General features: G+C 37.2%; 1 protein-coding gene across 1 annotated transcript; it reads right to left on the reverse strand.

The window, feature by feature from the left end:
• Window positions 1-21: 21 nt before the first annotated feature.
• On the reverse strand, window positions 22-14,527 carry dlec1 (DLEC1 cilia and flagella associated protein). The gene is made up of 38 exons (XM_057323299.1): window positions 14,318-14,527; window positions 13,657-13,797; window positions 13,402-13,558; window positions 13,198-13,308; window positions 12,922-13,115; window positions 12,601-12,821; window positions 11,592-11,673; window positions 11,246-11,333; window positions 10,258-10,431; window positions 9,885-10,021; window positions 9,727-9,819; window positions 9,504-9,594; window positions 9,220-9,382; window positions 8,932-9,124; window positions 8,775-8,848; window positions 8,541-8,697; window positions 8,360-8,453; window positions 7,910-8,040; window positions 7,651-7,809; window positions 7,142-7,272; window positions 6,863-7,016; window positions 6,320-6,430; window positions 5,640-5,761; window positions 5,368-5,553; window positions 5,230-5,288; window positions 5,000-5,151; window positions 4,776-4,891; window positions 4,610-4,680; window positions 3,467-3,678; window positions 2,770-2,923; window positions 2,519-2,634; window positions 2,323-2,417; window positions 1,943-2,030; window positions 1,636-1,851; window positions 1,331-1,498; window positions 662-815; window positions 416-548; window positions 22-148 (listed from the first exon to the last, which is right to left on the reverse strand). Exons 1-38 carry the CDS (start codon window positions 14,405-14,407, stop codon window positions 22-24), a joined length of 5,115 nt encoding a protein of 1,704 aa, XP_057179282.1. The 5' UTR covers window positions 14,408-14,527.
• Window positions 14,528-16,652: the final 2,125 nt, after the last annotated feature.

A 16,652-nucleotide genomic window follows, 5' to 3' on the forward strand; every position in this document is an offset into this window, starting at 1 on the left:
TCTGTGAAGATCAGTGTTTTGTCAGGCGTCAGAAATCGCAGATAGAAATTTCTCATCAAATGATCCTCTTCCATGAACCTTAAGAATGAGCAGGTTTTCTCCAAGAATGCCCTGCACTGTGATGATCGTCCGGAAGTCTTTCTGATCACTATGGGGAAAATGCTTTTAGTATACTGTCTATTCAATACAAACTGTAAATGATAATGATCAAAAATATACAGGCAACTGCTTCGACAAATAGTTACATTCTTGAACTTGACCTAAATACTTGACCTGTCTATCTGAATTACTATGGCATTTTTATTATCGTTTATTTATATATTAATAATGTATTGCTTGAATTCAGTTTCTTCTCCATGTTAAGGACGTGGCTGTAAGTAGTCATCATATTAAAGCAGGATGAGGTGAAGTGTACCTGGCAGTAAAGCTGATCTGCAACAGCTGTCTGCAGGATGATGGCTCTTCAAGAGGTTTCAAAACACCAGAGTCTGGATTTACCCTGAACACCTCAGTCCCACCTTCAGCATCTAAACACATGACCAGCTCGACTACATGAATAATTGCATGTAGAAAGGATTTATGTACAGTGTGTTACTGTTACAACTTTACGTGCATGGTAACTCCCCATATATTTCTCAAGACTAGTGACTTTTTCTTGTACCTGTGAGTGCAGTCCAGTAACTGAAGGATCCACCTCTATTATGAAGGTACACCTCTTTGATGTGTGTCTGCCCAACATAGCAAGTGCCAAAATCTACAAAGTCACTGGAAAGGTGCAGTGTGGGTAATGCCAGGTTTGCGCAAAGAGACACGGTCTGAAATAGAGCACACAGATAACAGCATTTATTTGGAAGATACTTAAACTCAGACATGAGATTTGCACCACTGATCAAACTGCTGTGTTGCCACATACTATCTGTTTCCTAAGACAATAACATCATATACAGCCGCATGCTTTGTTTGATTATAATGAACATTATAATAATGAAAGTGACAGTTTATCCAAAAATAAATATTTTGTCATCGTTTATTCACTCTCATGTCATTCAAACCTGTATTGGACTCTTTTTCTGTGGAACACAAAATAAGTTATTTTGAGAAATGTATCCGAGGTTTTGTGTCCATACAATGGAATTCAATGGGGTCCAATGTTGTTTGGTTACTAATGTTCTTCAAAATATCTTCTTTTGTGTTTTGCAGAAGAAATAAAGTTATGCAGGTTTAGACTGACATATGAGTAAATAATGAAAGACAGTTTTCATTTTTGGGTGAGCTATCCCTTTAATAAGTATATTAAGATGTGTATAGTTTAAACAGAAGACATTCAAACCTGCACACTGTTATTACTGTACTGAATGGTCAAACTTTGTTTAAACTGTAGTTCCCTCTCTCCGGTATCATTGCACAGGAGGGTGGCAGAGAGCCGGGCATCTAATTTTTCCTGTGGTTCATTCAGACAGTTCAGAAGTGAAGCTGAGTTGCAAAAAGCCACCTTGACCTGCAGGTTAAAAGATCAAAGTGACAGACAGCTACTTCGTTCACTTTATAATTTGATCTGTGGATTTAGTGAAGACGGAGGCACACAAACAACCATGAAAACGAAAAAGTGTGTGATCTTAAAACCGAAACACAGACCTGCATGACCTGATTGGGCTTCAGCAAAAGTGACGCTTGTTCGTCTCCCGGCCCCGAGAGTCCCTGTGTGTTTCTGTGAGAGGGTGACCTGGTGGTCAGTTTAATGTTCTGACGGGGCAGAAGAACTGAGAACGGAGGGTGTGTAGTCAGCCCGAAGCTCAAGGTCATCTCCGTATTGTTCTTTAGCAGGAATGTTTGTGTTATCCTGGATTCCTTCTACGATCCGTAAAAGGAAAAATGAATTTTGTTCACTCTTATTTTAATCTTCTTGATTTTTATTTTGTTAACATGTTTGCTTAAACTACACCTGTTTGTGTGATTCTCTATCTAGTGCATCACTGGCAGCTGCAGTGAATTCCAGACTGTCCGTGTCTTCTTTCATCTGCACTGACAAACTAATGCACACACACATTTATTGTATATACCGAGTTTATATAATCTATTTATTTATAGTTGAAGAAGTGCATAATCCTTTATTAATTCATGAATAATTTGATGATCAAAATGTAAGTGACCCACAATGCTTGGGTATTGTGGTTGGTTGTTAGGGTCATTTGCGGCTTGATATGTCTTTACTACTATGTTGTGAAAGATTTTGGGTGGTTTCTAGTGATGTGCTGACTGGCCCAATTCAACAGATTCTGCTCCTATGGTACATCTGGCCGTACTGTCTCAACTGTAACTCACATGGCTGGTTTAACATAAGCCTGCATGTCCAACCTCAATGGTTTCAGATCATAGCCCTGGGCTCTTTCCACTTTGCCTAGGGTCAATAATACCATCTAGAAAAAACAGGTATTACAATATGTTCACTGTTAAACTTATGGATTTCATTTGACACTTTTATTAGATATCAGAAAATCTAACAGAGAATCCAGCATACCTTGGAATACAAGCTCATGAAACCCAAAGCAAAACCCAAACACCTCTGATCGGTTGACCCGGACAGGATCAGAGGTGTGAAAGACAAATGTATAGTGCTACTGCCCCCTGCTGGAACTACCTGTATTAAAACGCATAGAAAATGTGTCTTTTGAACTTGTATGTTCATACGATCCTTGATGCAAATAAAATATGTAGTGGACAAAAACAGATCACATAAAGCAGACATGAAACATTGTTGTTTTTGTAAACCTACTGTTTGCTGTGGAGTGATGCAGTATGGGTAATCAGAGACGTTTCCTTCATGAGGCTTCAGAAACACAGAGAACAGTTTCTTGACTGAAGACACAGGAGCTCCATTGTCCTCTTCTTCACCACATTCTTCCTCATGCTCTTCAAAGCCATCCTACATAAATAACAGACAGGGAAAGCTCATCTTTATATTCTTTATACAGTCCATGGATCTCTGCATATAGTTAAAAGGATACTTCACCCAAAAATGAAAATTCTGTCATTATTGACTCACCTTCGAGTTGTTCCAAAACTGTATAAATTTCTTTGTTCTGATGAACACAGAGAAAGATATTTGGAAGAATGCTTATAACCAGACAGATTTCACCCCACAGCCCCCCCCCCCCACCATTGACAACCACATTAGGAAATAGAAATAATACAATGGTATTCAAAAGTGCCTCAGAACTGTTTGCTGTCCTACATTCTTCAAAATGTCTTCTTTTGTGTTCAACAGAACAAAATAAATTTCTAGTAGTAATTTTTCCTACTATGGGAGTCAATGTGGGGCAAGATCTGTTTGTTATGAGCATTCTTCCAAATAACTTTCTCTGTGTTCATCAGAACAAAGAAATTTATACAGATTTGGAACAACTCAAAGGTGAGTAAATCATGACGGAATAATCATTTTTGGGTGAAGTATCCCTTTAAGACTCACAGATTTGGTCCTGATGGATGAGCTTGTGTTTTCCCGGCTGGGGGTTTGACTCTCATCCCATGTGGACAGGAACATGACGCATGAGTCCAGTCCAACAACCTCATTTCCATCAGAGTCCTTCAGAGGAAAAGGTTCACCACAAGCAACCAAAAGATCTACCAACTTACTGTCTCCAACCTCCAGGTTGTAGGTCACCCAGTCCATGCGGATATCTGAAAGACATGTGCCACATTTTGTAATTTTACAAATGACCATTTTTAAAAAATACCACTATAAAATGGTCCTAAAAGGTTTCAATTTCTGGTTGTTAAACTTTTTAAGTTACTTATGGCTGGAATACACTACAAGACTTTTAAAATCTGAATAGATTTTTTTAAACTAGACATCATACACTTGCAGATAGAAACACACTAACTGATCAAATCAGTTGGCACAGACTTTCTGCAACAAGTCCAGACTGAAAATCTGAGCAAAATCTGAGCAAAAGTTTTGTAGTGTATTTTAGCCTTTAGTCTTTTCTCTGCCAATCTATGTTGAAGATATTTAATCAATTCAAGTTTAAAATAACATGAAAAGGTCTGGTAGATGTAACAATTTTATATTTTGTTGTTTATAAAAATTAATTAAAGTCCCAGTGAAATTAAAAAGTACAATTCCTATTTCTGATGAAATATTGCAGCATTTATTGTAAATAGCTTACCAATGTGGGTCATTCTCTTTTTAAAATTCATGTGCACTCATAATCTTCAGTTAAAATCTAAAAATGCACTTCCGCCCTCTAGTGATTATCCATCTCAAATGATGTAAATTAGACGGCTTGGGCGGAGCATCTGTTAACTCCTCCCCTTCAACTGTCAATCTGCTACCAGTTCCATTTCAAAATGCAACAGTTGTTACCGCCCCTTTCACTGTAGAGGTATTTATACATGTACACATGTATTTATACATCCAACCAACTCGCAAGTGAAAAAACAAGACACGCCACTATTTTTTCTCTTTCAAAATTCCGTTTCACTTTGAAATGCGTCAGAATATGGAAGAAAAACGATCACAACTTCACAGGGACTTTAAACTCTCAAAAATGCAGGCCAGTGTATTAGAGGCTTTTGTTTGATTTTAAACTATGTGTGGTGCTCAACTCACCATAAGGACTGGTGTTCATGAGCCGTAAAGAGCGTGACGCTGTGTCTCCTCCAGAAACATGGCTTCCAAATCTGTGAAGGTCAATCACAAAGTTTCAGTATTTTTGCATGCAGAGACCTCTGCAGATTCTTCCAGACTGAACATCCAGCATGTCTTAGATACTGACCTTATAATTGGACCCTGGTTCTGATTGTCCGGCTGTGGTCCAGTCATCTGAAAGTATATTGGGCAGCCCCTCACAGACATCTGCATAGGAATGGCTATTGGATCCAGATCACCAACCTAAAAGAAAAAAATTGGAATTCAATTCTACTAGAAAACATGGTAAATCACCTGAGGGCATGACTGATTTGAGAAATAATTCAGACTTTTGAATATATTCTGTCTTACTTTACATATGAGATTGTCGTGATAATCGCCCCACATATTGGTGAAAGCAGTGATGTTGATAGTTAGCCTCTCAAATGGACCAAGCATTCCACTGTCTGGTTTAACAAAAAATGCAGCGCCTTTTCCATGGGCAAGCTGACATTGAGCAAATTCTGTAAGTGAAAAAATGCACCAATGATCTTGTTTTTGATCTCTATTATTGAGGAACATTAAGAACAGGTTGGACCTACCTTCATATGCTTTTTGCTGAATTTGTTTAGCTTGAGCAGAATGAAGAGGGACAGAGCTCCTAAAAACAGTGTAAAAATATTCATAACATATTTCATTCAAGTAAAAATCTGATTCAATGAGGCTGTTACATTATGCACCTTTGCACATTTTCATCCAATTGCAATGATCCCGTAAAGTACTCCACCTCCACAGTGAAAGGGGCGGTAACAGCGGTGTGGTTTGTTATCAGCAGCTGTCGCTTAACAGATTGACCAATGAGCAAAGGCTCTTGTTCAGTGAAGTCCAGCGTGATTGGCTGGCGTTCAGCATCATCTGAATTAACACTAAACAGTAACAATGAACATTACATTACGAATTACTTGATTTAAGTAAAGTCTGTGTAGCTTGGAGGTAATAAATGTGGCTTTACCAGTCAGACTCAGGCAATGAGTAGGAAACAGTGAGAGGTTTAGTTTTGGAGGAAATTCTCAGTACCAATGGATTCTTCATTCCTTCCACTTTACAAACGGCAATCACTTCAGTCAGCTCCTCCTGAAAACACAAAAGCACATCTGCAACAGTCAACAGTATTAAATGGCATTAACATAAATGGTTTATAAAGGTTGGGGTGTTTGTAGCATTCAGTGTTGGGTAAGTTGCTCTAAGTTAAGTACTAATTACTAATTACATATTCAATGGTGTAATTAGATTACTGTATACATTACTCTCTCCAAAAAGTATTTAATTACTTATTACTAATTACTTTCTATATCCTACATCAAGCTTGATTAGAATTGTTTCAAGGATAGACATGAAACGGCTGATTTAATTCATTCAAATAAATAACTACATAAATTATTCTTATTAACTGACCAAAGTATACAAATGTGAGGATACATTAGAGCATACATTTTAAAGTTAGACTTATAATTTTTATGTCATTTCCACTATTGAATATATTATTTAGTTCAATTACATCAGAAGTAACTGTAATTAAATTACAGAACCCTTACTTTACTTTTTCAAGGGGAAAGTAATTAAATTACAGTAACGTATTACTTAGTAACTAGTTACACCCAACACTGGTAGCATTGCAGTGACGGTACATACAACAGTGTGAGCAGTAAATGACACAGAGACTTCTGTCATGCCATTGGGTTGCAGGGTGCCGGCAGACGGGCTGAAGGTTGCAGAGCAGAGATGAGCTTGTGCGCCTTGTAGCTAAGAGTGCGGAAAACACTCTGAGAATGACACATCATCTAGTCCAACAATCTGTTTAATGATGCATTACATTATGTCATCATTTATTTACTTTATGGCTCTTTCTTCTGTGGAACACAAAAGAAGATATTTTGAGAAATGTCTCTGTGTTGTGCCCATACAATGGCAATCAATGGAGGCCAATGTTGTTTGGTGACCAACGTTCATCAAAATATCTTTGTGATAATAATAATATAAAATAATATTTGTGTTCTGCAGAAGAAAGTCATACAGGTTTGGAAAGACATGAGAGTGAGTAATAGTGAAAGAATATCTTGGGTGAACTATCCCCTTAATATTTGTGCTTTTGAACATCAGAACTATTGGTTTAAGAAAAAGAATGTAAAATACAGAGTGCCTCGTGGATCCATTTGGGCTTTGTCATTGTCTTACCTTGCTCCAGGTGAAGTGGGCTGGCAATAATGTTTGGTTAAATATAGTAACACTGCCCTTCTGTGGAACTCCCACATACAGATCAGCCAACACCAGTTCGCAGCTCTGTAAACACACTTGAGGTGACTGAACGTCCGCCCGTACAGAGAGGTGACTGAGGACAAACACAACTGCAATGTATCACAGCGACGCTTTTTATTATGTATAATGTTCAGTAGTATGCTGTTCCTTTTGTTTTCTAAACAGAGAAGTAATGATTTTTCTCATTCACTGACTCACCAGCCAGTTCCGTTTGGCACAGTAAGATGTAGGACAGATTCAAAGCTCTGGCAGTAAAGAGCTCTGAAAACTATATTCACATTGCAGGATTCTAGAGGAGACAGAACACCTTTACTTGGCTTTATATCCACCTGAAGACACACAAGCAGAAATATGCACAATAAAAAAAATGTGTAGTTACTGTACAGCTTCTAGGTGTTATATACTGTACTAAATGATTTTGTAGGTAACATTTTACCAAACATAAGGATCAGTACTACATAAGTTGTGAGGACACAAATACCGCTGTATCTTTTTTGTGTGTGTTATTGTTTTGTATTTTATTTGGACCTAAAGTTTGTAGTTCTAATGAATAAAGTGTTATTGATAAAAAAAAAGGAAGACTGAACCTGACTAATGCACACACCAGCAAATGTTAAGTCAGACAGATGTCTCCTTCAGATAACAACATCTTTTATAATATTAACAAACTTTGTTTATGTATTTATTTCGGATAAAGAGTTTTGTACCAGTCCCTCTGTAAACAGCTGGCTGTTGGACAGCTTCTGTAAGCTCCAGTGGGCGTCTAACAGACTGTTGTTAGTAATTTGGATGGTAGATATGCTCTCATCCCCCAGTTGAAGCAAACCAAAGTCCAAACCGGGTACATTCACGGTGCAACACGGCCCCTAAAACACAACACAATTCATAGGCAATAAACTATAACTAAGACATCCGTTTCTGAACACCCGTGACGCCTCCATGTGGTGTTTCAAAAACACCTCTGACCTTAAACGTAACCTCAATGGCCAGTCCTACAGGTTTGGGATGGTGCTGAATGTGACACTGCAGCGTGGAGGTAAAATGACCCGGTTTCCTTCCGGTAAGAACCAGCTCCAGGTCAAAGCATTCATTCATCTCTGTAGGTACACCAGTTTGGAATTGTTAATTAATTCATACAATGATCAGGATCACACATTAATATGAAGAGCTTTATGTTATACAGTCCTAATTTTTTAAAAATACCATAAAAGCATTATAAGAGAGTGGTATATGTTATATTTCAAGTGACCCCATGTGATCTCTGTGCGAGAAAGAGAGTAAAGTTTAAATCTGGGGTATCATAGTCACAAGACACATGAAAAGCAAAGTTTCATAGAATAAAGAAAATCTATTTGAATAAACATGTTCAATTTTTATCAAACTATCCCTTTTTATATTTTATTACAAAGCTCTGACCTATTTCTCCAGCAGAGGGCTCCACTTCAATGACGTGACTGTCAGTGACACGCTCCCATTCAAAACAAATGACTGACTTGCTATGATTCCACATCTGAGAAACACACACAAACAAACACTTGTACAAAAACAAACATGAAAACTAAAAAGTGAGTAAATGGGAATCAACTTGGACTGTCACCTTAAATGTCTTGCGGATTGTGGTGTGTATCAAAGTCTCCCCTGGTATTAAAACAGCATACGGTTCAAGAAGGATCTTGAACGGCTCGGTTGAACCTTTCACCTCAACCTCTAGAACTGTCACATCATTTACATGGAGTGCTGTGTCGAGGCTCATTCTGCAGATAAGTAGAAGTTTATAAATTCCAGCTATTCAGGTTTATTGAAAAACACCTTTAAGAAATCCTTATTTTACCCATTCTCAGTTACTCTTGGTGGATCCGGAACATCCTCAATTTCTAAGTGACAAACACTGTGGTGGTCTCTCAACTAAGAGAGAAGTAAAAAGACGTTACAAATACTTATATGCATATCTACTTGTGTTTATACTGTATGTGTGTGAGTCCACATACGTCTTTGGGTGAGTATGTAAGCAGGAACCGGTGTTCCTGTGCTGGAGCCAGGATACCCATGTCTGGGCTGATACTGAACACACCGTCTGTGTCAACATGATGCTGGATGGTGACGACGTCTGGAGTTTCTCCAGGAAACAGAGATTGGAGGTTGGGCTTCATGATCTGCCAGTGGAATGGAAGCTTCAAGTGTCTACAAAGAATCACAATATTATTGATGTTAATAAAAACAAACACTTGTATACACATAACCGTTGTGTTATTTCATAACGTGTCATTTGAGCTCACGCATGGTTTTTAATGATGATTGTCTTTTGAAGGGTGGAGTGTGGATTGGTCGATTCGAAACGCACAAAACGGTCGGCCGTGAGATCAGACAGCTCCCCAAATAAAGTCTGATCTTCTCCACCCGATACTGAAACCAGCTCTACAGCGGCAAGCTGACCTGTACCTGAGAAAGTTTGTTGAAACGAGGTTGGTTTTTAAAGTTTCATGATCGTTGCTGAATTGAATCTTAACATTTGATTTCACAGTGTATATAGGTTACAATGAACGAAGAATTCACTCCCGACCTTGAAGGGTCATATCTTTCACTTGGCAGTTGTCACAGACGATGGTAAAATCCTGAGCACTCCTCTCAGCCGTAGTGGGGAAAAAAACAACCTGAACATTGATTTCAAGTAAAATGAATAATTTATGAATACATTTTCAACAAACTTCTTTTTTAATCTAATTCATTTCATTCCAATCCCAAGCTTAATATGTGACTGTGCTCTTCAGTGTGAAATATCTCACCTCTATGACAGTGGCCTCTCCGGGTAGAAGACCAAAAAGAGAAGGGCTGAAGGCAAACGGAGGCTGTTCTGCAAAAGCGGCCTTCACTGCAGACTGAAACCAAATTTGAGGGTGTTAACACGAAATAAATTCAGCATGGTTTGTTTTAGGTTGCTTACCCTGACACTGGGGACAGGCCACTGTGTCTTAGGCATTATGCAGAAAGTTCCAGCACTCAGTCCTTCATTTCGACAGAAAACCTCTATGAACTTCACCCCTCCAGCCAGGCAGTAACCACAGTCAAGGACCGCAGGCACTGGTGAACATAAAAACAACAATTCCATTTTTTAAAAGGGGACTATTTTGTGGATATACAATGCTTTCTAAATGAGGCAGTCTTGCCAAATATAGTAAAAATATAGTCAGGCAATCATGTTAAAAACTGTTTTGGAACTATGAAAGAGGGTGAGAGTCAGAGCCACAAGTTTTAGGAATGTTAAATCTGTTAATATCTAGAGATTTAGATGTTGGAGGTGCTGTATGTTGACTCACAAGTCAGTATTGGAGGGGGTCTGTGAGCCTCCACTGGTATAATAAGGGGATACGGCGACTGTGTTTCCACAACAAGGGCGTCTTCATAATCAGCCAAAGAGTCTGGAGCGAAGCGCACCGTATACTGACAGCTCATACCAGGAGCTACAATTCCTCCCTCACCAGGGAACCTGCCTGTGGAAAAAACACATCTGTTACACTGTATTTCTTCTTCTGAGCTGATATCCATTAAATGTGGTATATCATTACCAACAAAGAATAAAATGCCGTTTTGAGAACTGTCCATTACAAATATTGTCAGCTTCAATAGTAACCAACAGTGAATTTGAGTAAATATTGTGTAAATTAGTGTAAACAGCAATTTGTGTAGAATCTCAATTGTTAGCATTAAATTGTGTGTTTAATATATTGGTGTTATTTCATCATTTTATTACATTATTTGTTATTTATATTTTTAGCAGTAGATATCGTTGTTCTCATATTCTGTCGCCTAGAACTGGAGGTAAAGGATTAATTCACCCCACAATGAAAAATCTTAAATTCACTCTCATGCCATTCCTGCATGACTTTCTTTCTTCTGCAGAACACAAAAGATTATATTTTTAAAAACGTTGATAAGCAAACAACACTGGCCCCCATTGACTCCCACTGTATGAACACAAAATCTCGCATTTTTTTCTTTTAAATTCCACAAAAGAAAGAGTATGCAGGTCTTGAATGACGTTGAATAAATGATGACAGAATTTTTATTTTGGGGTGAATCTCTTTGAGTGAACAATCTGTTTCTTTAAAAACTACAGCTGGCTCTTTAAAAACTTTTTAAAAATGTAATGTCTGGCCATATAATTTTTTACAGAATTATTCTGTTCATTTACAACATTTCCTTTAGCTAAGAAGCATAAGACTTGCATGGTCACACTTTTTAATAGGGAAATGCTGACAGCATGCTGTAAATGAGTCATTCATTTTTTCTTTAGTGGAAACTCACCCAAACCAACGGAAAAATATTGTGAAGTTGGAGGAATCATCCGAACGTGGCGACTTGTTGCAGTCGTGTTTTTCAACTCCACCACAGTCTACAGGAAACATGAGGCACTATTCAGAACTGAAAACATACAGAACTGGAAAGACGTCATTCAGAAGTGGATCTGGCCCTGCAGGGAAGGTCAAATGAACATTTACACCAAAAGTGGTTAAAGTGTTAAATTAAGAACCTAAAATGATGGATTCAGTCATAAAAAATATACACATGCTTATAACTTCATAAGAAGTCCAATCAAGGGATTAAATGGACCAGAAGAAATAAATGCAAGATGTAACAAGTCATTTTATACCTCTAACACCTGACCCACACTGAAGTCAGTAAAGATGATGACAGGTGGATTTGCAATGAAGATGGGAACAGGAGCTTCAGGACTGGTGTTGAAGGATAGAAAAGGAATATGTAGAATTTTCATATTAATACAGTAACTTCCATGTATCTGGTTTGGTAATACCCAACTGGATACCAAAATGATACTTTGATCATGAAATCAATACTGGAAAAAAAATGCAAAGGTTTTGTCATCTGAATGTACATCAACGGAGATCCTGTAAGCATGGATCAATCCTCGTGTTACATGCATGTTATAGCAACATGTGGTAGCTGGGTGCTTGCTATATTTTTAAGATGCTTGGATGAATATGTCTGCCATATGTAGACATGCTACACATAATTTTAAAGCATTTGATTGCATAGCATGAACAAATTAGCGTATGAAAGACATGCTCAAAGTTATATAGACGAAACATTCTAGTTGGGTCAGACAAGTGAAACAGGGTACGAAATGATGTAATGCAGTTTTTCTTTTATTTCCAGCACCTGGCATGCTGATTGTGTTTGGAGACTAAAAATGTAATTATGCTCCATGCTGCGCCTGCTGGTTTGCAATATCACAAATACAACACAATACGTTGCATGTGATCTTTATCTGGAGTGTTCATGTATCATATTACCCCCACCCAAGCTGCACAAATATTTTGGCATTAACGGTTAAATAAAGCTGTCTAAAATGCAAACACCACAATAACAAAGGACAAGGCTTAAAATGAAATGAAATGCCAAAGAAGAAGAATACTTCTATTTTATTTTACAGGTAAATATATAAACATGTAAAGGTATCAATATAAAACAAGATTAAGACACAAGATTAATGATATGACTAAAAATATATCTTTTTGCTTCTGATTAAAAATTCTGACTAAGAACCCTATTATTTTTCCTTAGTTATTAAAACAAACTAAAAACATTTTAAAGGCTTTATAAGCGCTTATAATAACCAAATAAAATACACAATAGCCTACCTCGCACTGTCTTTGTTTTTTATGTCTTTCGCCCTATCCTCCAGCCTTTCTCCTGGCACAATGAGGGACTTTCCTCCACGCTTGGCATTTGGGAGCAGAAAGCGCGGGTTGCGCAGGAACTCGTATCGCTTTTTGTACTTCTGCAGGGCAGTCTTCATTTCTGCCCGACTCTGAGAACTGGGTCCTTTCTTCTGCAAGGCCTTACGTACCTGGCCTAACTTCTACGACGAAAAACATAAAAGCAAACGATAATAAATTGCTTAGAAAGCCTGTCCTACATTTCCTATGTTTTTGAAAATAAAACAATGTTTAAGGCCAGACCTCACTGGAAGTATCCTTGACAGATCTGGACTCCACAGAGGAAGGAAAAGTAAGTGTCTCTTCAGATTCGTCCAGCAGGCTCTGGGCCGTACGTGCAGGTTGGGGGAGCACAGTATAACCATCATCCTGTGGTTCAGTGCAGATATGCATATTATAGGAGACAGTTGGCTGACAATAGCCAGGCGTAGACTTTCCTGTGAGCAATGTTAAGCGTGACAGTATTATACAATGTACTCCAATGACTTCAGCATAGTTTCTTTTTCACTGAAATATTACCTTTTGGGGTTTTTACAACTGGGGTGTGCACTGTTCTATAGTCAAGTGGGGAAATCAAGTTGTGCTTTTTAAGAAGATCACTGTCCACACACCACTTGAAGGGAGATTCAACTTTGGAAAGATAATAGTGAATCAAAGTCTGACTAACAGATTGTGGCATGATAACAAGCAGTTTGTTTACATACACAGAACTAAGTTTTGTACCTGAGGGAAGGCCCAACTCATAGTATTTGTCACCCACTTCCTCTATCATTTTGATGCGAGCGTGCTCCTCTTTTTCAGCGGTTTGCACACGGGCCTGTATGATATGAGCCTCCAGATTTTTAACCTCTTGAATACGTCTGTCATATTCAGAACGTACCTGAACATGATATTGAAATCGTAAGTATTCAATGATGTAGCAAGCATGAACTACACATTTCATTAGGAGAGATTCTTTTCATATATGAGGGGAGACACCTGTTGTAACTCCTCCACATATTTGTCACAGTAGCTGTCATCTCCTCTGCGTGATTTCTTGAGGTTAGAAACAGTGTCTTTCCCAATCACCTCTGTGATGTAAAGGTCTTTAAATATGTCTGCCAGTAGATGAGAAATGCACTGTACACACAAAATTACGGATTTTGAACAATATACGTACAGTTTCAAAAGCAACACTTAAAATCTGCAAATTTTATTTTAAAGCTTTCTCCTTTAGCTTGTACATGTTTTTATAGGCTATAGGACCTACCAATACACTACAACTAGCCCTACTACAGTTAAAATAAATGCCTACACTTTTTAATAAAAAGAAATCCCTGCTGAAACAATAAAATCCTGCTCAAAACACAATAGATTATGTAATAGATTTAATGGTTAAAACTGGAATTGTACTGGTTTTAACGTAATGGTGCTACTGATATTGTATTGGTGGGGCGTTATCTGCCCAAAAACACACTACAAAAAGGAATTTTAAAGAGGGTTTAATCGAAAAAGCTAATGGTTGATAATGATATTTTAATGGTAACCATTAGATTTCTGTTATGGTTTCTATTGGGTTTTTTTCATCAGGGATGTAACGTTATTGGCCCTGGTATTAATAGTAGGCCTACCAACAGGAGTAACGAGATCATTTCCCTACCTGAGATGTTTCTGATGCATGTTTGTGTCGATTCATAGGGGGCTCAGAGTCAGACCTCCCATATGCTCCTGGATCAGTTTCATCGTCCATCGTTTTGTCGTTGTAGTGTTAAAAAATCCAATTCTTTTAATAAAGGCTGCTGTACATGAAGCTTAGCAAATAAAGTTCATTGTGGTAATTAGTTTATGTAAAACCTTCACAACGACCACATATAAGACTAAATCTAGTAAGAGTACAAACTGAACGAAGTTTCATAAGCGACCGCCATGTTTGTTTACACGTCGTCACTATGGTAACATGGCGCGCCATAAGCTCCGTGTCCACTGCGATTTTAATTTAATTTAAGAGGTGGGGCAATTACAGAGGTTCATATGGCATGGACACTTAAATCACACTTTAAATGTACATTGCATTACATAATACAATAGGCTATGTGATGTGGCTGTATGTAGTTTTTTTATTGATAAATTTAATAATGCTCACATTGTAAAGACAAGACGTTTCCAAAACAAAATTTGTACTAAAAGTCAAGAAAAGATAAGATTACTGTTAGAGTAGCCAGTGATAAATGTATTGTTTCTGAAGAAAAAGCAATTACACAACTATTTTAATTTATTGTTCATAGCTTTACAATGAATTTACTGGGGACCAAGAACATTGTCTACTTTATGGAATAATAAGGACATTAAGGACATATGGACATATAAACGAAAGTCTATTTTCTTTGAAAATTGGTTTCGAAATAATATTCTTTTGGTGGATCAATTATTTAACTCAGATGGCCTTTTGCTAAGGAATTTTTGTCAAAATATAATATTCCAAAAACCACAAAAAAAACTTGCAACTGTTTTTGGTGCAATCTCTAGTGGAATTTGTAGTTATTTAACATTTACATTTAGTCATTAAGCAGACGCTTTTGTCCAAAGCGACTTACAAATGAAGTAAACAATGGAAGCAATTGGCACAACATAAGGACAACAAAAAGCATAAGCGCAGTAAAACTGGTCTCATATAGCCTACCACAGATACAAAGATAAGTTGTTGCTTTTTTATAGTTAGAAAGAGTAGAAAAGAGATAGAAGTCAGAACTAATCGGCCAGATGCTGACGGAAGAGATTTTAAGGAACAAAACAGATTAGAGTAACAGCAACTCCAACCATTCTCGCTCAACCATTCCTTAGGTAAAATTTGTTTATCCTCTCATTCTAACAATAGATCTATAAGAGCTCTCTTTCAGGAGAGTATTGTTTCGAAACTAAATGCAATTGCATACTGGAATCGATTTGTAAATGATGTGGACTGGAAAAAAGTCTGTCTGCCCATTCGCTATCTTTTAACAAACAAGATTAAAGAAGTGACCTATAGACTTTTACACAGAATTTATCCTGCTAAACATTATTTAACTAAATATAAACATAGATGAAAATTGTCGCTTTTGCAAGCAGAAGCCAGAAACAGTTGTTCATTTATTTTGGCAATGCCCTTTTGTTTCTTATTTTTGGCAAAATTTACTTGATTTTATTGTTGAAAACACTGATGAAAATTTTGTTTTACAGTGGAAATATGTCCTCTCAGGTACTAGTGTGACCTGTAAAGATAAACAAACACACACTTTACTTTATTAATTTTATCATTCTAATGGCAAAGTTTCACATAAATATTTAGGAAAGAAACCATATTTTTTAGTATTTGAAAATGAAGTAAAACATTATTTTGAATCTATAATGCCCTCAAAGAATCCAAAAGCAATAAGAATTGTACGAGTTTGTATACTTTTTGGAGTATTCCTATAATATCGTTTGTATCTTCCCCCAGGATGTTGTTTAATTTGATTTTTTTTCTCTGTCTTGTTTCTATTGCTATTTGGATGTTATCTTCAATAAAATATAAAAAACAAGAACATCGTCTTTCACATTTTGTTATCTAAATGCTATGGCACGAATATGTTGTTTTCCCCCCATACTTTTTGAGGTTTTATGGGATATGTGCTAGAATATTTTAGGCAACACATTATGTGAATTCTTTTCTAGTTACTACAGAGCGCACACCTTTGCATACCTTTAGTTCAGGTATGGGTTGTCAGTTTTGCAAAGGGTGTGCCAAGAGCTGCCTGTCAAGAACGTTTTAAATATCCAAAAAATGCTGTTATAGCCTACTCACCATTAGCCCATGAGAAAACAACGAAACTACATTAAACAAAGCGGTTGATTTACTTAAACAAAACAAATATTCCTACCCAAGCCTATAGATTTTCTGGAATCATAGGTCTGCATTGTTCACACTAATATTATGATTTATTGTAAGTAATTGTGTAAGTTTATCCATATATCTATAA

The sequence above is a fragment of the Triplophysa rosa genome, linkage group LG23 (assembly GCF_024868665.1).
Source record: "Triplophysa rosa linkage group LG23, Trosa_1v2, whole genome shotgun sequence".
Classification (NCBI taxonomy): domain Eukaryota; kingdom Metazoa; phylum Chordata; class Actinopteri; order Cypriniformes; family Nemacheilidae; genus Triplophysa; species Triplophysa rosa.

Excerpts from the sequence above, each read along its gene's own strand:
- dlec1 (XM_057323299.1), bottom strand. The coding sequence starts at position 14,407 with ATGGACGATGAAACTGATCCAGGAGCATATGGGAGGTCTGACTCTGAG. Across the intron at positions 13,309-13,401 it reads TGAGTTGGGCCTTCCCTCAG|TTGAATCTCCCTTCAAGTGG; the intron begins GTACAAAACTTA and ends ATCTTTCCAAAG. Across the intron at positions 5,554-5,639 it reads TCATTGCCTGAGTCTGACTG|TGTTAATTCAGATGATGCTG; the intron begins GTAAAGCCACAT and ends GTTACTGTTTAG.